General features: G+C 38.5%; 1 protein-coding gene across 2 annotated transcripts in view; it reads right to left on the reverse strand.

Annotated features, from left to right (window-relative positions):
- The window catches only part of KCNIP4 (potassium voltage-gated channel interacting protein 4), a 354092-nt gene that overhangs the window by 27016 nt on the left and 301089 nt on the right, over positions 1-25987 (reverse strand). For both annotated transcript variants that reach the window (XM_064449226.1, XM_064449225.1), the window contains exon 2: positions 23432-23556. In XM_064449226.1, the coding sequence (XP_064305296.1) occupies positions 23432-23556 (125 nt within the window). The remainder of the gene's footprint in view (positions 1-23431; positions 23557-25987) is intronic.

The following is a 25987-nucleotide window of genomic DNA, read 5'->3' on the forward strand; positions in this document are numbered from 1 at the left end:
ACCTTAAATATACAGTGTTTTTTCTAGGCTTATAGAAAATTTAACCTCACTGAAAATTCATTCACTAAAGCATTTGAGCACTATATAAATTATTTAAAATAAGCTTAGTGATACTCAGTTCACAAATTACTCTTACCTTGAGCATCCTTCAAAATAAAATGTGTGTCAAAAGTAGCATACATAAGAAACCAAGGTGCACACAGTCCCTCTGAGGATGGAAAAGGTAAGGACTTTGGTGAAACATGTCTAATGTGATCTCACTATACTTCGGAAGAAGGAGAAAAACAGATAAATCTTGCTCTGAAAGTGCCCCTTCACACCCTGACACAACGTCTGACACATGGATATCAACACAACATCCACTCTAAGACTTCTACCAGAACAGGGTTGATAAGGGTGGTACTGCAGCATCTGAGCCAGCGGGTATTTGTCATACAGATATGAGGCTAGATCCAAAAACAACTAGACTTATAAATCTTACCAACTGCCACTTTTGAAACCTAACTCTAGATCTCTGACCCTGAATAGCCTCTGTAAGTTTTGCCAATTCACTTCAGATAATAGTGTTCTCACTTCCCAGTGTTGCTGTTCAAGTAATGGCTCTGTAGCCGTAGGCTGATTGCAATCAGGAGGGTAAGTACTCACAGAAGTGGAAAGGCAATGGTTGGAGGATCAAAGACAAACAGAAAAAGTTCTCTCAAACAAGCAGCATCGCATTAAAAAATTGTTTGGGTTTGTTGAAATGATGAATATGATTCTAAGTGCTCTTATGATTAAGCTGCTGGATCATTAAAAATGCATAGATCTCATGTTTAGATGGGATAATTGGCTGAGCAGAGGTGGTAAAGTTATACTGCATGAAGTTAAAGCTGCAGGAAAAAAAATGGAAGTAGCATAAAAGCCAAAGAGCAACAGTGTCATGGAGATGGAAATTCCAGTGTCAAGGTTTCTGAGGTGTTTAATTTTCCTTCCTAGACTGCAAATCCACAACAGCTTGTTTAAAATTACTTCTTTGAGTGCCTGCTGTTTAATGTAATATCCCACTTTGCCTCCAACACAGGGTAACCCAGGCTCTTTCTCCCAGATTCGCCAGTCCGTTGGGCTCCTCCGGAGCTTCTTGGTTCTGCCGAAGGGCAGACCTCGTTCCTGGTCATGTCTGCGCTCATTTCCCTCCACTCCGCAGGGAGAGCTCTCCCCAGTGCCCTGAGACTCTTCCCAGTTCTTCTGGCTGCTGTCTTACTCCTGCCTGTCTCTTGTCTCTTTACCCTCACAATAGGGCACTGAGCCCTATTTCACATAGTCTCTGTTTCCTAGTCCTTGGAAGAACAGGTCTATCAAACCCCATCTGAATCCCCACATCTCAAAATCTAATCTCAAACCTAATTTTTTCTTCCCTTTCAGAAGCCCCTTAACAGATAACCTTTAATCAGTTTATCACCAAACATTACCCCATTTGTCAGACACAACAGTCCAAGATCAAACCAAGGCACCAGATAGATGCAAATTTCCAGTCAGACAGATCCAAAATCCCAGGTCACTTTTAAGAGCTAGCACATTCTGTGAAAAGCATGAAAGAATATCTTTCCTAATATTCTTCTGCATTCTCACTTTGTGTCAAATCTTGCTTCGTGCTGTTTCTGTAGCATAAGCTAAGGAAAATATGCAGAGAGAGAAACCTTTTCTGGAAAAATAGCAGGTGTAATTCATGACTGCCAGCATGAGGGAGTGTAAGCAATAGCATCATCTTACACTGATATGGGAAATTCTCATAGCAAACAGGAAAACCCAGTGCTCTCTCAGCTACTGCAGTGCTTGTGCGCCGTGAGAAAGGGCTGATCTTAATTTGGCAAGCAGAAGCAATACTGAAAAATTACCTGGACATTAAAGAAAACTATTGAAAGATGATATAAGTAAGTATGTATGCTACTGATGAAAATAAATTTTATTCTGACTAGGTGTTTTATTTAATTGGAAATAATTAATGGTAGTGGATAATGTCCCCATGTAGACCTACACATGCAAAAAATTAGTTAGAAGTTTGTACTCTAAATTTGTCTAAAAATCTCAATGCCTGCAGATGCAGGAAGAAGAGAATTCAATGGCTGCTGCACCTTATTCCTCTAGGGCCAATGCAGAAACTGGCTTTTTACAGTTTTACTATGCCTTGTGGCTTTGAAATTTAGCTAATATCCAGCTGACACAGTATGAAATGATTTAGGTGTGTCTGCAGACCACTGAATGTACTTCAAACAAAGGAGAAAACAAAAACATAAGCTAATACACTTCCAGATTAAACTAGTTTATATTTTACTTATACTTAATAAAACTGTTTATATTTCATAAGCCTGCTGCTCCTGGCTGTATGCTGGATTTTGTTAGGTTATGTGGTAAAAGCTTGTCTGCACACCCACAGAGGAGCACAAAGAGACAGTGGCAGATTGGGGAGCCCAACTAATCCCCTGCCCTGGCTGCTCGCAGGATATCCCAGGAGCCACCAGCCCATCACAGGCCCAGCTCCACAAGCCCAGAGTTGCACAGGGTAAGCAGGAACCCACATTAAAGACAGAGAGGAAGAGACACTGTCCTGGCCCCTCCCAGGGCTGTCCCAGGACAGCCTCGGATCCAGTGGCAGGGCATCAAGATGAGTGAATGGTTGTACTGAATGGTGTTGCCACCCCAGGGTAGGGGACACATTATGGGATGTGGGGGAAGAACATTATATGATTGCACAAGACTTATTATGGGTTGTTTAGTGGGGAACCAAAGGTAGGGAAAGAGAGGGATTGAGGTGATTTGGTGGGGGGAACAAGTGTGGGAAAATAGAGAGGTGAGGGGCTAAGAAGTCCCGGTCACGTATATGTGGTTGGCTGGTCAGTTTGCTTGGCTGACCTGAGCCTGAGCGGAGCAATCTGTCCTGTCTTCTTCCTCTCTTTTCCAGCTTTTGCCTGGGTGATGGCTCCCCGTTCTGTGTGTGCATTGGTGTGAGTGAGTGTGTGAGTGCTAACGAAGGTCAGGTCGGATGACCTGGCGAGCAAGCGACATGACCTGGGAGCCAGGATGTCAGTGGGCCTCTAAGGGTAACACCATGGTGGAGTTGGCTACTGGGAACCAGGGGAGTCCTGGCCAGCTTTGTGTGTGCATGAGGTGGTCTGTACCAGCAACTGGAGTGGGGCTGCAGCCTTGAGGGCTCTTTTACCCAGGTACCAACTGGGGAAACTGGTATCCAGGAGCAGCTACTGGGTATCTGAACCATATGTCTGAGCCGGGCTGCTGGAGGGATCCACTCTGTGTGTGTGTGTGTGTGTGTGTGTATGTATGTATGTATGTATGTATGTATGTATGTATGTATGCTCGTTAGCGGCCCTCTGACCTGGTCAGCCACAGAGGGGAGCAGGATGAGGCTGATGGTGCTGCCTGTAAATCATGTGACTGCTCTGTGTGTCTGCCTGTGAACTGTGTGGCTGGCCATGTATATAGGTATATATGTGATGTATAGGTGTGCTCTATGTGTGTGTGCCTACTGGGAAAACATCTTCAGCCTCGCTGCTGGATAGATCTGGAGGCATGGCAACAGCCTCTTCTCTCTCATGCTGTTGAATATGGCCTGATGTTTTCCCCTAAGAAATCTATTTCTTTTATTTAATACATTCATATAATTCAATATATAGTACGTTAATTCATCACTATTGAATTGATTTTACTTGGGAATACCTTTACCATTAAAGATGTATTTACCAAATACCAATAGGGCTAAGCTCAAGGTTTGGCTGACCTTAGAGCTGCATGCTGAGAATAAATAAATTGTAATTTATTGTAAGTTAAACAAACAAACAAACAAATATGTAGTTTTGTAATTAGTTTCTCTGTAGTAAATATAAATCTACCTGATATATTCATCAGGAATATATTTCATTGCCTATTTATTTTGAAGAGCTTGCTAGTGTCATTAATTTTATGTCCTGAAAGTACTCTTAGAATACAGAGTTCACTTTTGAAACTATTTTTTTTCAGTAAAAAACCAGAACACACATCAGAAGTGTGAAAAGGGGCTGGGTGGCATTGCTGGGGTTCGGATCACGTTATTGGCCAATATAGGAGAAACACCAGGAGCAGGGAAAAAAACCACAGCAGCTAATAAAAGTGAAATTATTTTAGTGGGACTTCAAAGTGGATGATACAAACAAAATGAGGTTTCTGGGGGAAAGAAGGTTTTGATGTCATTAAAGTAAAAGCAAATGCAGTTTGAAAAATATCTCAAAAGATATGCTTAAAAGAAATGCCATGTACTAGCCTGTGGAGCAGCCTCAAAAAACTAATTCAGAGAAACCCTTTCTCTTGAAATATTTGAAATGTTGTTGAACAAAGCGCTAGAAGTTAAGACTGGGAAAACTAACCTGGGAATAGTTAGCTAGTTCAAAAGATCCTTTCTTTTTCTCATTAATATAGATTAAAAAAAATCCCAGACAAACATATTTATGCTCATTTTCTTTTTTCTTTTCCTTTGCTCTAAATAATTCTAGAAGAAGAAAAAACAGAAGATGATGTGGGGAGAGGAGAGCAGCTGTTTTCCTGACATACTTAGATCCCCCCAAGAGGGCAATGAATTCACAGAATTTGAACTATAAGCAAAGTATTGTCCATTAGGTGTTGGTAAAATTTCAAGGGGTTGTTTCTCCTATGGATTAAAAGAAAAAAAACCCATGTCTTTGTAATCTATTATAGACAGTCATTTGTCTGAACAGCTTCTTTGAGCTGGTGTCTTCTGACTGCTGTATTTGGGCTCCTGCTCTTTAACACCTCCTTTTGAAACTAGATGAATGACAGAAACATTTAATTTCCTTTGTATAGATTTATCGTTCAGCACCTTAACACATCAAATGGGAGCTTTGAGGAAGATTTTAGGAAATCAGTGCATGTAGGAGGTAATCGCAATGACTGCAGAAGAGATATCTTCTTTGGCTCTTTTGATCAGGCAATTATACGATTCCCCCACCTCTGTGTTCCTCTTGAGCTTTGCTGTTTGCCTACTATAAAAGCCAGTTTGTCAAAGGACTGGGAGGATGATTGACAGGATGGTGTCTCAAACTACTCACAAAGGGTGAGAATTGGTTTTATTCTATCTTTACACCTATCATTTTGGGGTCTAGCCAGGCCTATGATATAGTGGAACAAGGCCAGACCTTACCTGCCTTTCTTCTGAAAAGCGGTTGAAGGAGCTGCTGTTAATTACCAAGAAATATGTGGAGATGGAAAAGGCAGGCTGCAGTGGAAGAGATGGGTAAAAGAAAGTTTTGAACACATGTGCATGGATGTCTGATCATCAGTAGTGGCAACCAAACAGGCTTGAAGGAAAAGTGTTTGTTCTCGGGGTGATTTGTGCAGATGAAACCATAAAAGTGAGGCTTTATAACATCACAACATCTCAGATTAAAGACATAAAACACACTCAGTGTAAATAAGAAAGTGTAATTTCTTTCCTTCTGCTAGAAAGGGGAGCCCCCTCCAGTTTTACAACCTTTTATGCTGGTTTAGTAGCCAGGTTACCATCTACTCTAGCCAACAAATAGAGCTGCCACTGCCTTCATGCCACTTACCCATTAATAGAACATCAATTAATTTCCTCAGAGATGAAAGATAATTCCTCAGACAACTCAGAAACATGAATTTTTTACTCGAATCAATTTTCGTATTCCCTTAAATAACTGAATTTTTTTGCTAACTTTCTTAATATTTTTAATTTATATTCTGTATTTATTTTAATTAATGAATTATTAATACTGTACTGGTAAACAAAGACCTTTCAAGCTAATGTTGATATGGGTATACCAGAGAAACCAGAAATGGACTAAATCAAGGATATTTTTTCCCTGTTTGAGCATAATTCATGCTCCATAATTATGCAATGTCTATTTAAAGTAGAACACATACAAAGTATAGGACAAAGTGTACTTAAAACACAGTTATAGGTGAAATAATTTAATAAAATTTTTGTTCTCAAAAAGCTTCCTGGAGTAAAAGGAATGTAGGGGAATAGACAGCCTTTCCTACTTTGTAGGAGAGTTGAGAGTCCCAGTACATTAGTATGTGTAAGACACATGAAGATACCCAGAGAGTAGGAATTTTAAAAGTCCAAAATACAAGATGGTATGGGTTTTCTTATTTACTGCACTGCTTGAAATCACTCTAATGAAAAAATTAATTTTAGGGCCAGCATTTATCTTCTTTTCATCTGTGGGATATTATCCCCGCTATGTACAACACTATATGTTATATATATATGGAGTAGGTTTATAATGACCTATTTCTAGCTTGATGGATTTTCACTCATTTTCTCTAATGAATAATCTGTATTCAATTCAATTACATTGGAAACCGCTGGTGTTTTTCATTTCAGTTATCACTTCTACTTTTCATGTTACCGGGAAAGGGACAGCTATTAATTTAACTCCTGTCTATTGAAACTGAATTAGTTCTTGGTTGTTTGTTTTTTTTTCCTTAGTTTCTCATCTTAGTCTTCTCAGGAGTGGGCTATAAAAAAAAGCTTTCACAGCACCTTTTCTTTATTGAAACGGTTCTTGGTTTACATTTTTAAAAATAACTTCCGTGCAATCCTATAGAAAGATGCTGTAACCAAACAGTGATGAATGACGAAATATGTTGTCCAAAGGTATACTTTGGATCAGACTTACCTGATGACTTCCAGAGGGGCAAAATTTCTTCCTGAAACAGCTTGCTATTATTTCCAATTATTGAAGAATTAATCCTTATAGATCAGAACATAAAATAACATAGTCTTGTATACTTGGATATACTTGTTAGCCTGGAGAGCTAGTAATGGAGGTGAAGAAATATTTTCTCTACTCTTTGTAGAAGCTGTATGGTATGAAAGACATACAGAATAAAACAAAAGGAAAGTGGTTTTTGTGAAATGATTGGGGACGATTATCTCAGATAGTCTTTTGTCCCTACTCTAACGCCTTCCTATGAATTTGCCTATTTATGGTTACAGGTGTAAAGCATAAGCAGTTTTTGAAGAAGGACCTAAAATGCAGAAGGCATCCCCAGATGAAGTGCACTAATTACCGGGTCTAAAGGTACATCCTACCTTTCAATCTTTCCTCCCTGATCTAAAGTACAGTAGAATTACTCCAGCTAAAGGCTCACGGGGGCAACACCTCCGATGGTTGCATTATCATTTCTGTCACAGAAGCTGTAGACTCATTTTATAGCTCAGTGGCAACAATCTACATTTCTAGGAACATTGTGGAAGTCAGTGGATTTGATAGCATCAGGCTCCATTGACATCCATTGGTGAAATACATGTAAAAACTCCTTTCAAGCCTTGTCTCATCAGGTAAAACACAGAACTTCTTGCTTCTATTCAGCCACCTATGGAAGAGTTACAATAATGCTTCCTAATGGCGCAGCAAAGACATACAAGATTTTGAGCATCCCACTGCAAGATACTCTAATGAACAAAAGCCTCTTCCCACCCCCTGCTTGCTATGGCAATTTCAGAGGAAAACAAGCGGAAATAAAGGAACTGGCTCACAGCCAGCATGTGCTGGTAAATAACAATTAACACTAGGGCTGCTTCCACGATGCAGCAGGCAAGGTGCCAGCAATGTTTTTAATCAGCGCCATTCTTTGTTTAGCAATGCCCACTAACTAGTGTAATTTTCAGTTTCCTATTATTAGCACCGTCGGTAAAACAACAGTAAACAACATGACTAAAGATTTGGACTTAAAAGCTCACCCCAAAGCTTGACACACCAAACTTTATGGATGAGTCTCTGGCATCTGAAAGGTGCTTACTGTTTCTGTCCTTACAGGGGGGCATTTTACAACACTGACTTCACAAATAGGTGGGAGCTATAGTTCAATGTAGCAGAACCCATGGGTCAAATACTGAGCGGTGCAGTTTGCTGTAAACACTTTGGCAAAGACAAGGTACTCAGCCTCTTGGAAGCAGCTGTGTTTAGGCAAGCACTGCTTCTGTGATTTGCCTTTCACACGTTCCCATGTGAGTGCTTTTGATCAAGTCCCTTCAAATCGACTGAAATCCTAGGTGAATAGAGGTGGCATAGCTCCTTGCTGGCAAGTGCTCTTCACTGGGTGCACTCCCTTAAACCTGCTCAAGTGATTCACTTGAACAGAGTGAAGGACATCACCAATCCCTAACAGCAATATTTGAGTGTAGATCAATTCCCTATTTTAAAACCATGGAGGCCTTTATTTTGCTTTTCTTAAATGAGGGATTTAGAATTTAGAAGCTCAGTTAGTGCTTTGGTTTTAACCAGAAGCTCCTTGTACCCTTAAAGAGTGGAAGTTTCACTGAGGAGGACACTCTAGTAACAACTTTCTGCTAAAGGTTAGCAGACAGGCACTGTAATGATTTCTAATATTTTATAGCCTTATCTGAAAATAAGAAAGCCTGAATTCAGCACAAGGTATTTATGAAGCAACCTCAGGGTTGACAGGGGTGAAAAAAAAAGAACTATATTCTGTCTAAAATGCTGATCTGATTTTTCTGTGTTTGCCAGTCAACTGGATGTTGATACTAAGTACTGTCACCAACACAAATTTTTGTTTTAATCATGAAGTAAGAACACTGTGAGTTTTGCATTCCTGGGACACATGTCTGCATGAAAGATACTTAGCCTGAAAATGTGCCCTAACTCAGGTTATTTCTGTCTTTTTCAGGGCGGTGGTTCTTTGTTTCTTTCAAAGACGTGCAATTGCAAAAGCAAACATCAACATTAGGTTATTGCTAACTACAACGAAAAGCACCAAGGAATTTCAGCTCTTGCACAATCCTGTCAGCTCGTAGAAATGGCGAAAAGCATAAAAGTCAATGGGGAGCAGGTTAGAAACTGGAAATCAAACATTGAACTCATTATTTGTAATTTATATAGTAAATACATTTATCCTTTAATGAAGGTTTTTGCTTTCTCCACGCTTTCTCTCAGGAGAAAGGGCCCCAGCACTGCAAACATAAGAACAAAAGTGCTTACCTGCATAAATATTTCTACAACTGAGCTTGATGTTAGCATAAATAGGACCCGATTCACCAAGTACAGTGGTAAAAATCTGAAGCAATTGAGGCAATGATGTGTATGAAGCTGCTGTGAGTGAGACAGAGATGCCGTCTGTGGGAAGAAATGCTTCCTCCCTGTTCACACAGTGAGGGCAATGTGCGCCACCCTGGAGGCTCCCTGGCATTCAATGTCTGCCACGGGCTCCTCTCTCTATCTACCAAAACCTGTCACATCTGCGCTCGTCCAGCCTGCCACCACACCACGTCCAGTCCACATCTCCTTTATTCTGTCGCCCAAAGGGCTCCTCAGAGCATGGGTCCACAATATGGAGAAGATACCTGACCACTAGAGCTCTGCTGATTATGGTGGTCATGGAAGGGCCTTGTGGCAATGCTTTGGGCCACAAATCTAAATTCTGTTGCAAAGGAGGAGTGAACAGTTCCATAAGACAGAGGAGGATGTATCACTGCTACTTACAAATGAGATGTTGTTTCTATAATTCACTAAAAGACATGAAAAAAAGCATCAGAATGGAATTTGAAGTTTAGTCAAGAATATGAACTGGTAACATTTTTAGCACAGCAAAAAATCTAAACAAACTACATAAATCTCCTTTAGACTGTTCTGAAGCTTTCCCTGTCTCATATGTGAATACTTGATACATCGCTTTTAGCAGCATATCTAAAATTTGTAGTATGAGTCAAATCATTGGAGCTGGACACTGAGATAAACCTAAATAAATGGTGATTGATATTTGCTGGCATATTTTTATGAAGATTCATTGAGGTTGAAATTGCTGGTAATAAAAACTTCTTGCAAAACCTGCTAAGTTTATGGCACATAAAATTTGTCTTTGCTCCATAACTGCAGCTTTTGAGAACAGAATAAGAAAATAAGGCTGTTATAACTTAGGCTCCATTACAGGGGATGGTACTACATCTCTTGCTCAGTGAAGCAGACACTATATGACTTGATTTATTTATTTTCAACACTACTGGAAGTGCAATGGATTTTTCTGAAATCAGATTCAGTGTGGTTATTTGATCAAGTCTAAGGGATGATATGAGACTCAAAGCTGGAGAATTATACTACTTAGAGATAAGAAACAGAAAAAATAATTGATCCCTGTGCATAAACTTCTAGCCTGTTCATGTACTGTTTAGTGTTGAGACAGTTACATTAATAGAAAAAGGATGGGTTTAAATCTTAGGATCTAATTAGGTCTTCACTGGGAAATGGAGCAGAAAACTTCTTAGAGTGCCCTGAGGTTTCCTAAAAGATGCTGCTCCCGGGAACTCTGAATGCAGAAGGCAATGACCAAATGGAGAAAGGCTCCTCATTTGCAGAGCAAAAGCTGAAACCTCCAGTTTCAGGTCCTCTATTGGACAACTGACAGCTCTGAAGAGGCCCAGCATCCGCCCAGTTGAATGGTGGGAATACCTTGATGGGGATGCATGCTCTTTCATGGCTTATTAATGTAGGATGAAAGAAAAAAATATTTTGAAGAAACCGGAAAAAGGATCAGAATTTCCAGCACAGGGCAACAGGGACAGGAACTTGCTTATCTACTGGTAAAAAAAATAATAATTATAATACATTTTGGTATTTCCTCATGGGAATATCTTCCTCTGGGACTAGATTGGAAGATTTTAGAGCCAGTTACCACTAAATTGCAGTTGTCTAACATACCGAAGGAATGTGCAGTTCTTTTTATCACACACAGCTAATGTGGTGGGGGACAAATCAGCCGAACAAAACTGTAATAGCCACACTTCTATCTAGAGCTCTGGAATCCTTCAGAAGCTATTTTTATAGCGAAAAACACATGAGGAGGGTCAAAAAGTCTTCATGACATTTGGGCACGTTCGATTAAAATCAATGAAGTTTTCCAACTGATTTTAAGAAGGGGAGGCTTTTTAGCCTAGAAAAATAATAAGAATTCAGGAGCTAAATGTTGCAAGTATCCAGAATTGGTGACTCTATCAGGGTAGTTAAAAACTAATAAATTTTCCACTACTCTCTGGTGTCAAGTTGGATCTAAGTTTGCATCTGCTTTAATATGAAAGTTCCCTGTTGTGTCACTTCCTTCTCAACTTGCTCTGGAGGAAGGCAACAAACATTGCCTGTTTTAAAACTGTGTTAATAGTAATGAATCACCCATTGTATTCTCATTTTTACTGGGGGGTCATTATTCAGGACATGGGAAAATACTGGCAAAGAGCATATGCCCTAAAAACTTAGGAAGGAGATGAAAAAAGAATGTGAGATGGACTGGGTTGTTCAGCAAGACAATATGAAAGTTAGTTATTGGACCTGCATTTCCTGCCTATTGATCCAAATTTGGTAGCCTGTACAATACACGTCCTGTGCACCTAGATCCAGTGCTTAGTACTGACATTTTTAATCACAAGCACAATCATCGGTCTGTTGCCCTGATCCCGATCATTGCTGGTAGATAGCATGCCAGAGACAAATACTACTATATCCACCTACTGAGGGTTTACTTGTAAAAATTATTCTTGACACTTCTTTTTGTGAGGCCACAATGAAGCTGGTCACAGTGTCAGAGATGCATAAATGGAGCAAGTTAACAATTGTTAGAAAGACCATGTGGAGTGCTTCCTAGATCAGTGTTTTTTGAGACACGAGGTTACTGTTATTTCCACTTGAGCTTAGTCATGGAGGAGTAAACGGTCTCACTCAAATATACTGCCCAAAGAACACACATTTTGCTCTTAATGCCAAGGGATTCAGTGTTCATTTTTCTCTCCTGTAAGGATGAACTTTGCTCTCTCCAGCTCCTGGGAAAGTTCAGTTTCCCACAGACACCAGCCCCCCTACTGATGCTCCCCACTTTGTTCCCAGGGCGTGTTTGAGGAGACTTTGATCAAAGGCTGAGAAGCAATCTCTCAGATAGCCAGGGACACTCTAAAAGGTTTTGGCTGTCAGACCAGAGATATTAAATTAGGCACTTGTCAATGTGGAGCCCATGCCGGCTGCAAAGCACTGGTATAATGCTCTCTTGCAACCCAGAGGCTTTTTAGTGTCATAGTTAAGGCTTTTAAAGGTGTGTGGCAGTTAATAAGCCAGCCAGAGAGCCAAAAGGCTAGAGTCTTTAGACTTCTAGTTTCATGCTGTGTTTACTGAATCATGCTGCCTTCTGAGTTATTGGCTCCTATTTCTTCTGTTATACTCACCGTATCTAAGGTCCTTTGAAATTCCATTTCACAATGGAAATGATTGGGTTGAATAAATTCCCTTACTTGAAAGTTAACATGAGAATCATTCACATAACTGGAATGAAGAGCGACTGTGGAAATGTCCAGCTGATCTGAAGAATATTGGCTCTGCTAGATAGTGGATTTTAGACTTTCACTCAAAAGTAAATGCAGGTTGGCCCAAGACTTGTAATAAACTTCCATGACACTGAAAGACTTGACCTGCAAGCTGTGGCGCTTGTGATTTGCTGTTTTATTTGAGATTTATCAGTGGGTTTTTTTAGCTCAGATTTAGATTTAAAGACATATTAAATCAGAAATTAATTCTGTCGAAATCAAGAAAGGACTTTTGATGGTTTCACTGCTTTCTGAAAAAACCTACACACCACTGATTTTGTTTAAATTGATCAGGAATTTAAACAAGAAAAAACTATAAAGATCCAAAATTACTTGGAAATTCCTTAGACCCAAAACAGATCCCTGAGTCCAGCACAAATGAGATCTTGTCTGTAAAGTTTTTTAGTAATCAGGACCCAAATGGTTGAACTGTGCCATCCAGAAGTGTTGCTGGAAGATGTATTTATTCCCTCTCCTCTCATTTTGCAGGCTTAGGACACCCACCTGCAAATATGTGTGTCCACTTTGTGTCTCTGAATTGCAGTGTAACAGAGAGATATCTTAGTACAGGATTTAATACAGAATTATCATGTTTTATATAAAAACTCTTTAAAAGTAAGAAAACCAGTAGCAAGAAATCCTAGTAGAGGGATTTTTTGAACGCTGTTTTCTCAAGTGACGAATTGTCTCACTAAAACATTCTATGCTAAGCTGTGTGTTATAAAGTCTAGGTGGGGTAGAGTAAGATCACTAGATTTTTCAATTACTACCTCATCAATGGTCCACTGCACCAAATTTTACTCCTCTAATGTTAGTGATTACCCAGAAATAAATATCCAACAATTTCACATAACTCAAGTACCAAGCTTTGTAATGCTTAGTCAGTTACAGCAAAAAGTGAGTTGAGCCAAAAAGGATACTTTGCTGCTCATATTTTAGTACATAAAAATTTATATTCCTCAGACATCACATACTGACACACATGAAAGCTCTGTGGCAGAAAACAGCTCTACCAGCAGATGAGTTACACTGAGTGGCTGCCTGGCAGAGCAGAAGGTATATACTGTGCCTCAAGTGTCAGCCTGGCATGACTGATGGCATGCTGAGAGCACACCAGAGCACGGGACAGGGTACTGCCAATTTCAAACAGGAGGCACAGACAAGCACTCAGAGCAATACAATTCCAGCAAAATATAATATTGACTTTTTTAGAACAAAGAACTTTAGAGGTATTTGGTATTTGATGCTCTGCACTATTATTGTTACTGGGTGCTTAAAGTCACGCTCTTTTTATATGCCACTTAATTAGTGACTTGGCACCTACATTTTTCAGAGATAATTCAGAAGTAAACAAACACTATTATGAAGACAGTTCTTGGTATGCTAGATGACAGGTTTTCCCTAGTGAACACAACGTGAAATATCTCCATGAACAGCAGTTAAGTCATGAGATGAATAGAAGTATAGGGATTGAGTTCATTATTAACTTCCAGAAAGATTTCAATCCCTGCCAGCAACTGCAAGACTGAAACAAATATCTCCACTGAACACATTAAGGTCTGTAAATTCGTGACGACTGACAACTATATGCAAGGTCTGTCAAACTGTACATCCAAATTATTTTTACTCTTATATTTGAAAAGTTTCAAGTTTCTTGACTAACTCCTAAAGGAAATATATAATGAATGTAAGCATTATTTATTGCTCAGTTTGTTGAAAGATTTTCATATAGCCTTGTTTGGAATATGGAAAAGTTTCCTCTAAGCCCCTAGTAAATTAATGCCAGGGCTTTTGAAACGTAATAACAAAATTCTGCCTTGGCAAGGTGGCTTTTGTTAATTTTATCTTCAGTCATCTAAAATTGAGAAAACAATTGATCTGAAGCATAACTGGTAAAAAATAACTCTGTTTTTAAAATTGGAGGTTTGAGCTAGGTGCATTATACATGTCTTCAGAAACTCTCTCTAGATAGAAAAGATGATTTACAGTAATATATCTCTTGACCGCAGTCATAATATCCAGCTTCTAGGCTTACTTGCTTGGAGTTTCATTATGACATTATCTATTGTTTAGTTTATTAAGGCTAAGCAAGTCACAGGAGTTTTCTAATATGGGGAGACGTTAATTTTCAGTTTGAATTATTAGTATGTGATTTTCTAGTAAGATTCAGAATTTCCTTTATCATTTCTATTTTATTGGCATTTCTATGTTACAAATTTAACAGGATTATATGCATGAGACACAACCTGTTCAGGTGTCATCACTGCATCTATTTGAAAAGACAGGTTGTTGGTGCTTTTTTGTATATACATCCTCTTTGAGTACACAACACTGCTGTTCACACACCGTTTGTGCTGACGGGTCAGCACCTCTGTAAAAACTTTCAGCACAATGGGCATGTTTCATGCACTGTTACCCAGTAGAGCAACCCATCTCTTGTTTGATATTCAGAGTCACAGAGGGATATAGATCAAGTGAGTTTAGCGTTGTTTCATGTTGGCCAGGGGAGCTAGATGGGAATCTTTAACTGACCTATGTTTTTCTTCCAGGCTCTCTTCTTATTTGTCAGAAAGAAAGTCTGCATCTGGAAAGATCCTACTCTTACTAAGATTACATGCTGTGTAACCCAAGGACTTCTACAGACAGTCATGAAATCTTGAGGGAAAAGCAACTTCACTGCTGGTGAAAAGAAATCTTCCTTGTTGTCCTTGGACTCCGTGGGGGAGGGTGAAAAGGATATTTAAGCTCTGAGACACCTCATCTGCAAGAACAAGCTTTGGAGGGCTGATGTGAGGGGCACTCTTGCACTAGTGCCATTGTCTGTCATGCTCACTTTTGGCTTTTTCTCTCTCTTCTGGCCTGTATTAATCTTGAATCTACATTTATTCATTACAATAAAAACACAAGGAGTCAGTGTAGAACTGAATGGGATCACAATGAACTGAAGACATCCTATTGACTCTGTGAGATGGAGGACACTGATGACTCAGATATAGTTGATCCAAGCTAAAGTGTTATTTCTCCTAGTGTGAAACCTTCTGTTTCATAATACACAATATTCCAGAGATAAAAACTGAGATGACTGTGTCGTCTTTGGCCCTTGCCATGCTTTAGAACAGGTGGAAATGGTTAAGTAAGGAAGCAAGGAAAACAGAATGGATTTTCAAAATCTCTGTTTGGATCATCATAGAGGTTTGCATCACCCATTTTTTTAATCTCATTTCTAGTCAAATGTCTATGTCCCTTCTCAGCTTTTACTGTCTGACAAATATAATGCAGAGGGACACACTTTCCCTTTGTACTAAATAAATTCTAATCAAGATATTGGTCATCTTAGAAACTACATTTGAAAGACAGAAGTGAAACACAGAACTGTAAATTTCTATTAGTCATAAATCAGAGGCTGTGCGAACAGAATAGCCATAAAAGACATCCGTGTGTAGGACACTGGTACACATTTTCTCATACCTCCTTTCTTAACAAGTAATTTCCAATTACAATGAGCAAACCAAATATATTTAGTGTTCCTAGAACATCATGCATACAAATATATAAGAAAACTTAAACCAGTCTGAAAACTTTAACTTCAGTACCCTCAAAAGTACGTTAAGATATTTCAGGTTTTGCAGAAGTTAGTGCATACACTGCAACATGCACAGTATAGACCTAACCTTCATCCTCACCATTAAAGAAAACATTGCAGGAATAGAGAAACATTTTATACAGTGAACATTATTTTATTCAGTGCATCAACTCAATTTTTCTCTTTGAAGTCCCAATTACTTTCATCAAATTTATAATTTTTCTTTCACTTTTAAAAACTCTCATTACGTGGCAAAATGCTCTACCTACCAGGCTGTTATACCAAACATGAATAAAGCTACCTTGTTCTTTCAGGCACTTATTCTCAGCAGATCACTGTAGCTCATGAAGATACCTAATATTTAGACCCACAAGCTTTGAAGAGGGATATAAATTTAGATAAATATAAATAAGTGGCTTCCTTGCCATTCTGAAGGCTTTCTTAATTGCAGTTCATAGGCTCTATCTCTGAATAAACTGACTGTAATAAGAGCTGGTGCAAAACTTGAGTTTTATACACCTTACCGCTGGGCCTAGCACAGAGAATTTTAGAGAGCTTTAAGAACATAATATGAGCACTTATCATAGGAGATCTAGAGCTGGTGTTTGCAGATGAGCATCAAAACTTTGAATTTGACTTCTTTGCCGGATAATGTTAATGACATAAGGGTCTGTGTCTCAGTGATCCCAAATTCTTTTTTAATGTCAGAATGCTAACCTTAGATGCAAAGCCATATCAAAGAACAATCTGAATTTCCAAAGTACGTACTTATGCAGAGTTTATTTATTTCTGGAGACTTTTTACAGCCAGGGATGTGAAAGTTCACACTGTAAGTGTATTGAGAGTTCGAGGGAATTGGGCTGCTGTACATAATACAGAAAAAGCAATTAGTTCCAAACCATTAGCTAATATTGTTTATTAAATTACTTGTCTAATCTGAATGTGGGCAGTTCAGATCACAAACTGATGGAACTGTTTACTGGAAAAGATCTCTGGAGGTCATCTAGTCCAACTTATCAAAAATATCCTGTGAATATTCTTTACAGTTGGGTGTATAGATTGACAGATAAACCCACATGACACGACCTGTATGTTTTTATTTTCTATTCCTTTGATTGGAAATATACTTAATTGGATAAAACAAGCACTTTCTCCTTACTTACTTTTTTCTGTAAGAGACTAACAGAAGAACAAACAAAAAGGAAGGAATTTTCCGGAAAAGGGCAATGAGAATAGTTGTATTATATCGTGCAAAACTCAAATGCTCTGGACAATCAATAAATGAGCTTTATAACCTATTTAAAAAGCTTTCCTTAAACTTTCTGTGAGACTCACAAATGCAGCATACAGTAATACAATGCTTTCATCGAACCATAATTGAAATGTAAAAATCTTTGAATAAATTAGCATATTTTGAGTTATGTGCAAATGCATTCTTACATGGATGGGTAGTGTGATGGGGGAACCTACCTCTGAGCTGCAACTTTGTCAGAGTTATTATCTTATTGTCATTGTTTGCCTCATTTGCTAACAGGAATAGGGAAGAAAGGTATCTTAGAAATGTTGTTTTCCCAATAAATATCACAAGTACGGAACTGCCTATTTAAAGCTACAAAGTGTATCCAGGGACACTTTTATGCATGCGTGGCTTCAATTTACACTTTCTGTGATATACAGCTAGGTAAGATCAATGTTCAAAATCCTTTCATTTTTCTGGGAGAGTCTAGTAATTTCCCAACACAGAGTTTGACAGAATTCTTTATGAGAACCAAAATTAAAAGGTCATTAACATTTAAGTTTAGCACAGGAGCATCTTTTGTGCAGCAAAAGCATTACCTAAGTATTTTTAAAATGGAAATGTGCCATAGCTCAGGGACATTTTTAAAACTGTGAGAGACCTATCAATGGACAAAAGAGGAGGGCAGACCACATGTTGAGTGCATGCTTGATAGTTTGTGCGATTTATTGTAAAGTACGACTTGTACGAGGCCTGCCACAGAGCCGCTGGTTTGAAAGGTTAACGACTGCAGCAATCACAATTTCAATTTACAAGAAATGGAATGACAGGAAGCCAAATACAAAATGGAGAGGTCCCACTGTGATGGCAGCTGAGATACAATTCATCAACAAGAGTGCAGAAACACTGTAAAACCAGAGTGCTGGGGACAACCTTTTGAGCCTGGGGAGGGCTTACGACTTTCGTTAAGCTCATTTTTCAAGGACAGTATAGAAGCTTTAAAATGGCCAAATTACCAAATATAGGCATAAGTTCTCCCTTGGTGCTTTTCCTTGTAGTAGTTGTTAGGTCATCTGAAAGTGCTTATCCCACCTCGTTTGCTTCGGTGTATCTCATCTTGTATTATTTTAAATGTTGACCTTGACTACTACCAAAACAGCCGTTGCCAAGATAGGCATTTCAAAAAGTTTTGGGCCTTTCCTGTAGTTATCCTTTACTTCTTGCTTCCTACAGCATCAGCTATACTACAGCATAATCTGAGACTCTCTGAAGCTTTCAGGTGTGTACATACATACAGAGATGCTATCTGAGACCCTATGCTCCTTCTGCTTGAATTATTTTTTGCTGGACTTGGTGCATAATGTGCCTACACTGGAAAATCAAACTGATGAAAATATCTTTAAAGGTGTACCTTCTAATTTTTGTAGAAGTAAAAACTCCATAATAAATCAAACTTTGTAATCACAAACATGACGGAAATCCAGGAATACTTGCTGCTTTCTCATCTAAAGTCAGTCAGAACTATATATAAGTATATATATAAGTATACAAGTAAGTCAGAATATATATAAGTAATGAAGTAATAAATAATAAATAACTGGATGTAAGCTGTAAGGAGTTCTGGTCATCCCTATCTCAGAACAGACATCCTAGAACTAGACAGGATTCAGGGAAATCAGCAGGTTGGAATGAAATTATATATTAAAAAAATCTTTTCAGTTAGCAAAAAAAAGGACTAAGTAGGAAACGTGTTAGAGGTATGCAAAACAGTCTTGGAGAAGTAATGGTAATGGTTACTCATTTTCTCATAGCAGAAATACTATGTTATTAAAATAGAAGGCAGCAGGTTTGACTCAGAAATGAATTATTTGTCACAGAAGGCATAATTAGGTATGGAGCTGATTTCCTACAGGATGCTGTGGATGTCAAAATACCCTGGTAGGTTCAAACAGTAATTATCAAAGTTTATGGAAGAAATTTTGGTTAAAGTATGTAAAATACAAAATGCAGTTATAACTTTCAGCACAGAAGTATTTTAGTAGCAGAGTGCAAGCTGACAGAACAGTACATTAGGGGAATTATCACTCTAAATTCCCCATACTTTTATATTCTTTCCCTTGTCTGGCCACTCTTGAAAACAGGATACTGAGGTAAATGGACTGAGTACTGCTTTTCTTCTATTTCATCAATTGTTTTTTCTTTATTGTGTCTGGGACCTATTTCTTCCTGCCATGCTTGCATAAAGAGGGGGAAAAGTGCATTCTAGAAAGGTTTTTAAAAATATACAGAAGAAAAATCCACTTTGCTTATACATTACTTTCTGACTCACCTAAAGCATTATTGTAATATAGACATACCCAAGTTCTTCAGAAAGAAATAGTTTTGTACTTATATCTACTATCACCACAGTAGGTACGGAGTCTTGTACTTTATAAAGCTTAAAGTTTCGGGTTCAGTAAGGTTATTAATATTTGCACTATTACAAATACTTTATCTTCTGGTAGTATTCAGCTGAACTATTGAAAATCTCCCTTTTTTTTTTTTTTAGGCTTATCTAGGGGTAGATTTGCTCTTTGTTCCCCCTGTAAAGAGATAGGCAATCTGTTGATTTATGAATGGGAAAATGCTGCCTAAAACCAACATTCACTCCTAGACTAGCAAACAGTAATTAGTTTAACTGATATGGTTGAACTAGCTTAACTACTGCATGTTGATTCCAAATATCAAGATCTCATAGAGCAATAGTTAGTCTATAGTTAATTGATGATACAAATACAGCAAGAATCTATAAATAGGGCATAATTCTGCTGAATTAACCAGAGCACATGTAGTGACTATTCCAGCTGATACTAGCTACCTTGGCTTTAGGACCCCAGTCTGCACTACAGCTCTTTTCAGCTCCTGCCAGTGCTCAGTGCAACACTGATGTGCTGTGGGACTCTGTAAATTTCATCTAACAGGAGCATAATTTCAGCAGAGCTACAGCAACTTAAATTCATGCCTTAACATATCTTGCTGTATATAGTTAAACTGTTGAAGAGATAGTAAGATAGGCAAAGATCAGGTGAAACATGTAAAACACAGAGGTAGGATCTGCACAAGTTTTGATGGTGTCATGTTAAAGATGTGTGTCCGTGTGTCTCATTATATATTTTCAGTGGAGTTTCCTTCCTAGTGGAACGATTAAAGAGAATATCACAGAATCACAGAATGGCTGAGGTTGGCAGGGACCTCTGGAGGTCCCCCTGGTTCCACACCCCTGCTCAAGCAGGGCCACCTACAGCAGGTTGCCCAGGACCATGTCCAGACAGCTTTTGGATATCTCTAAGGAGGGAGACTCCATAACCTCCTTGGTCAGCCTGTGCCAGTGCTCGGTCACTCTCACAGTGAAACAGTGTTTCCTGATGGTGAGAAGGAACCTCCTGTGTTTCAGTTTGTGCCCCTTGCCTCTGGTCATGTCACTGGGCACCACTGAAAAGAGCCTGGCTCTGTCTTTACACCCTCCCATCAGGTATTGATATACATGATAACATACACATTGATGAGATCCCCCCGAGCCTTCTCTTCCCCAGGCTGATCAGTTCCAGCTCTCCCAGCCTTTCCTCATAGGTGAGACACACCTGTCCCTTTAGTCATCCTTGTGACCCTTCATTGGACTTTCTCCAGAATGCCCATGTCTCTCCTGTACTGGGGAGCCCAGAAATGGACACAGCGCTCCAGGTGTGGCCTTACCAGTACTGAGTAGAGGGAAAGAATAACCTTGTCCAACTTGCTGCCAACACTTTGCCTAATTCAGCCCAGGATACCATTTGCTGCCTTTGCTGCCAGGGCACACCCCTGGCTCATGTTCAGCTTGGTGTCCACCAGGACCCCCAGGTCCTTTTCTGCAAAGCTGCTTTCCAGCTGGGTGGCCCCCAGTATGTATTGGTGCATGAAGTATACACATGAAGCACATAGGGGTGGAGATATTGGCAGGCTAGTGTTAAGCTGGATCAGAAGGAAGGGGAGCGAGAAGGGAGGTGGCCAGTGGCAGACAGAAGTGGATGAATGAGCAGTCAAGGGGAGACTAGCTAAGGGCAGACCATGGGAGGCACTTTAATGCCATCCTGTATCAGCACCCATCAAAGCCGCTCAAACTGTATTTGGTAAAAGTTAAGTAAGTGCCAGGAAAGATGAACCAATCCAGCTAGGCAAGCTGCTCATAGAACTGTAGAGCATTTTGCAGTAGAAACTGATAAATACAAGAAACTGAAAGTTTTGAAATACAACAGTCACCAGCCCTAGGCATGCTTTGCAGCATTTTTGAAAGTAATTGATAATTTTGCAATTATATTAAACACAAAACTCCCTGAAGTTCATGCTCATTAGCTCTAAATAGTCAAAGATATTAATACATGCATGTCTTCAATTATCATGCACTGACAAGGAAATGAAACACCTGAATAAATATGTATTACCATGTAATACCATCAACACTGCTCTGATGTAAGTAGAACTTAAATCTTAGAACAAAAAAGTATATGAAGAGCTGGAATTCCTCTTTTCAAAAAATGGTAAACCAGTAATCAATTCAAATACTTTCCTATAACCTATTCTCTTTTCCATACCGCATTTTATGCAGAGAACTATCAAGGTCCTTAATTTCTGAGACTCTAAAAATAATTATTCTTAGAGAAACAGAGAAGAAGGCTTATTTTACCCACTATACTTTGTACCTTTTTGCCGTAGGTAATTAGGGACATTAGTTCATGAATTCCAATACCTAGGGAATATTGTCATTAGCAGGTAAATGTTCTCTGGTACCCTGAGGAAATGAAAAGCTTTTAAAAGCAATCATTGTTAATCACTTACACGCCAACATTATATACCTTCTGGAACAGAGGATAATATACAGACAGGACACATTAAGTAACTCTCTGTCTTATTTGCGTTGTAGGATTTTGATAAAAGTGTAGTTTTAAAACATCCACTTGCATGGCTTGCTTTTTATTATAAAATACATGATATCTAAGAATTCTGTAAGATTTACACTTCTTGTACAAGCTATTGAAAATATTTTCTCTGATTCCATAATTGAGCTTCATTGTGCTTTCAGCGTTATTATACTTTGTTAAACAATTTCACTTAAGTGGTACATGCCAAGGGGAAGAAGAAGGCCTTTTTGTAAGGGTGAAAGAAAAGCTAAATCAAAATGTGATAAATGCAATTAAATTTATCTCTACCTCCAGCTCAGCAGGAGACTTAGCACCTGCACAGTTGCCGTACTCACAGCTGAGTACATAGATTAACATTAGACACTCATGATTTGCAAGCAATTGTTATTAAAGCTTTTTTTAATATCAGGTATTTTCTATCTGTTGTTAATGTCAAATAATATCCTATAGAAGTCTTAATCATGTGAAAAATAGTAGAATAAAACTAAGGGAAAAAGGCAATTTTCTTAAGAAAGCAGCTTTTACTTTCCATATAGTATTAATAAAATCAGGTGTGGCTCTTGCTTTTGGTATAAAGCCAGAATTTAATAATACTTACTAAAATCTTTTGTGTCTTATTTCTCTGCTGTACTAACCACAGGTGCCTTACATGCCAGCTCCAAGCCCAACACCCCAAGAAAGCAAATACACACTGGAAAAAGAGGCAGACTGCACTCATGCACTGGGGTCCTCGGTGGGGATCCCCGCCAGCTAAAAACATTGGACCTGCCGATAAAGCACATCTATCAGCAAAAACCAAAAATCATCAGTAATGACTTCCAGTAAAGGGATCTGACAAGTTTATATACTTGGGGAGCTAGGAAAGACTGAAAAAGTCACCTACTGCTGCCTGCCTAATGAAAAATTCCTCCAGTGCTATTTATGCCAATTATTTCTTGTGATAGTTATTGTGAACACAAAAATCAAAGTCTTTCTTCTCACTGACCAAATTATTCAGGACTTATGTTCACTCCCATTATTTCATCTTTAAACAAACAACTCTAGCACAATTTTCAATCTGTTCTTGAACCAAGTCCTACTATACTGAGTTATAATTCATCCCTTCTCGATGCTTTCTAATTTGTCTGCATCTTTTGGTTGTGAAACATCGCAGTTGTTGCAGAGTGATTATTTCTGCACCTCACCAGGCATGCAGTATTTAGCTACTGAATCCCATGAGCTCCATTGCCAGTCATTCTTACACCGCTGAGGTTGCAGTGGCCTACCCTGTAAACAGATGGTAAATTCAAAAGGAAAGTGCTTACATTCTTGAAACCTCTATATAAGATCTGAAGTTCCTTCTTTGTGAATTTACTCTGTGCTTCCAGCAGTTCAAGAGCTTCAGGTCTATGTCGTACTGTGGCCATTTCCATTTCATCTTCTACAGTGTCTGCAGAATACAAGAGACAGAGAAGGAAAGCTCAACAAGAAACATAAGATGTAGAAATATCTGAGACTTGCAGAAGAAAAAAGGAAGTTAAATTACATTCTTTTAAAGAACGGCTTTTGCAGCTTTAAAGACAAATGGCATGTTCATTTTGAACTCATAGGTAAAAGGTATCTGTCTGGTTCAGTGGCTCCACAGAACATGGAAGAGCAGTGATGATCCGGAAGTCTGGATATTATCACATCAGTACAAATAACAATCAACTGGAAAGCCAACATTCTGCAAGGGTATGCATGACACATTCAGAATGACTTTTCTCTTTCTACGCCCCTCTGAGCAAAGAAAAGAATTTTATAAAACCTTAGTGTCTCCAGAATACTGGAAATTTTCCCTTTGTTGGTTAAGGGGTGTGAAATCATTGTATCAGACTGGGATTCTCAGTGTTCTCCTTTTACCATGAGGCTGTGATTTGGAAAGTGTGTGAGATTGATGCTGCATATTCAACAGAACACCTTACTTTGAGTATTGTATAACAAACCCTTCACGGCAATGTGATTATTCAGGGTGAGCAGCCTAAGTGGGAAACATGAGTATTTTAGTGACCTCATCACTAGGTGAATAAGGATGTGGATATACACATTCAAGACTTAGAGCTGAGTGTAGCCCTAAAAGAATGTGAGATACCAACACATTTTTTTCCCAGGTAGAGTTTCAAAAGTGAAAGTTCAATAACATAGCTAAAGAACCTTGTGGTATGCATTTTTAGTATGGGGTGCCAGTCATATTCCTGATCAAAAATATGAATTAATGCATGCATCTGTTTTTAAATACTCCCAGCATTAAACATAGGTTATGTAGTACTCCAGATTAATTTAATAAAGTCACAGAAACCAGTAACTTGAGAGAAAACAAACACTCACAATAGTCACTTCTTCAATATTGAAGATATATATTTTATTTCTACAGAGTGTGGGACTCTGCATTCCTAGAACAAAGTTTTATTCAGTTCAGCTTTCATAAGAGCACAATATTAGGATACTGCATTAAAACATTATTATGCTTACACCTTCGCATATTTTTGTTCTGCTACAATGCAGTAATAATAATTTTCAGCTGCTTGGGAGAAATCTGGCATCAGAAGATACAGTTCAGCTGAACAAAAAAATGAACAGCTTTTAAATATATATAATCATAATATGGAAAGTATTTGGATAAATCTTCACAAAATTGTAGGGCCTTGTCTTTTCTCCAGTCAAACAGATGCTGCTGTTAGCACAGCTCAGTGTCACCCAGATGATCTCAGTGTCACCTGTAGTCTTATCTCAGAATGTCTGTTGTGTATTGACTTATGGACAACCTATAATATGTTTCTCTTTCATTTTTCTTTGTAGATTATCTCATATGACTCATACACCACTACCATCTTTGTGAAAACTTCCAATCTAAATGCTGTTTACAAAAACCCCAGCTGACACAACTTTACATTGACCTTATGATGCTTGATAATAGTTCTAAAGGGCCAGTATCTGAACTCACAGATTATAAGAAAATTTCAGCTCTCTTCTTTAAAAAGACAGTCTGAGGTGCAAAGAGGAAGTCTTGAAAATCCTGCCTTTCTAGATGAAATCAGAATTTCTAGATGAAATTAGCTGTCTTCCTAATCCATGGAAGGTGTAGCAAAATTCTTTAGTCCCACTGTAAGCAGCATAAGAAGATCCAGGGTTTATTTTGCACAGCTTCTAAGGCCTTTCTATTATGTTTTAAGCAATTAACCTTTTATATTCTTTATATAGTCACTAAAGTCTCTATAACAATGTCATGCTGTAGATACACAGTGGAATTTTTTTGTCAACTGCAAGTCAACACTAAATGCTTATACTAAATTGACAAAAGAATCAACCTGAGAATAAATATTGTTGAAAAATCACTTGTGTTTTCTATGCCAAGAGTTATATGGCATTTAAATTGGCTATTGTTTAGACAGAAAGGGATGAGCTCTCTAAGTATCCATTTGTGAAATATCTGGCTACCTAGAGATACATCTACAAGCTTTTCTAAAAGCTAAGCAAATACACATAATAAATGTGAGACTAGAGACAAAGGCCACACAAGGTGATGCTGAGCAATGTTCAGTATATCCTTAGTAATAAACGTTTTTATTGTGTTTTAATGATTCGGTCAGAATGTAGAGGACTGCAGCGTGCTGATGGTGTTGGCTTTCTATTAATACAAATGTTCGGTTTAACAGTCTTTTCACACTCTATTTCTGTAGTCTCTTCTAGATATAAATAATAAAAAAATAAGATAACTGTAAACTTCCTTATAACATGCCAACTATGCTGATTAAAATACTATAGCATTCATGAGTCACTTGCAGGTTTCTAATTTTTTTTCTTTGCACTTATTGCTACCAGTATCCAGGCAGGAAAAAAAA

Source organism: Phalacrocorax carbo, chromosome 4 (assembly GCF_963921805.1).
Source record: "Phalacrocorax carbo chromosome 4, bPhaCar2.1, whole genome shotgun sequence".
Taxonomy (NCBI): Eukaryota; Metazoa; Chordata; class Aves; order Suliformes; family Phalacrocoracidae; genus Phalacrocorax; species Phalacrocorax carbo.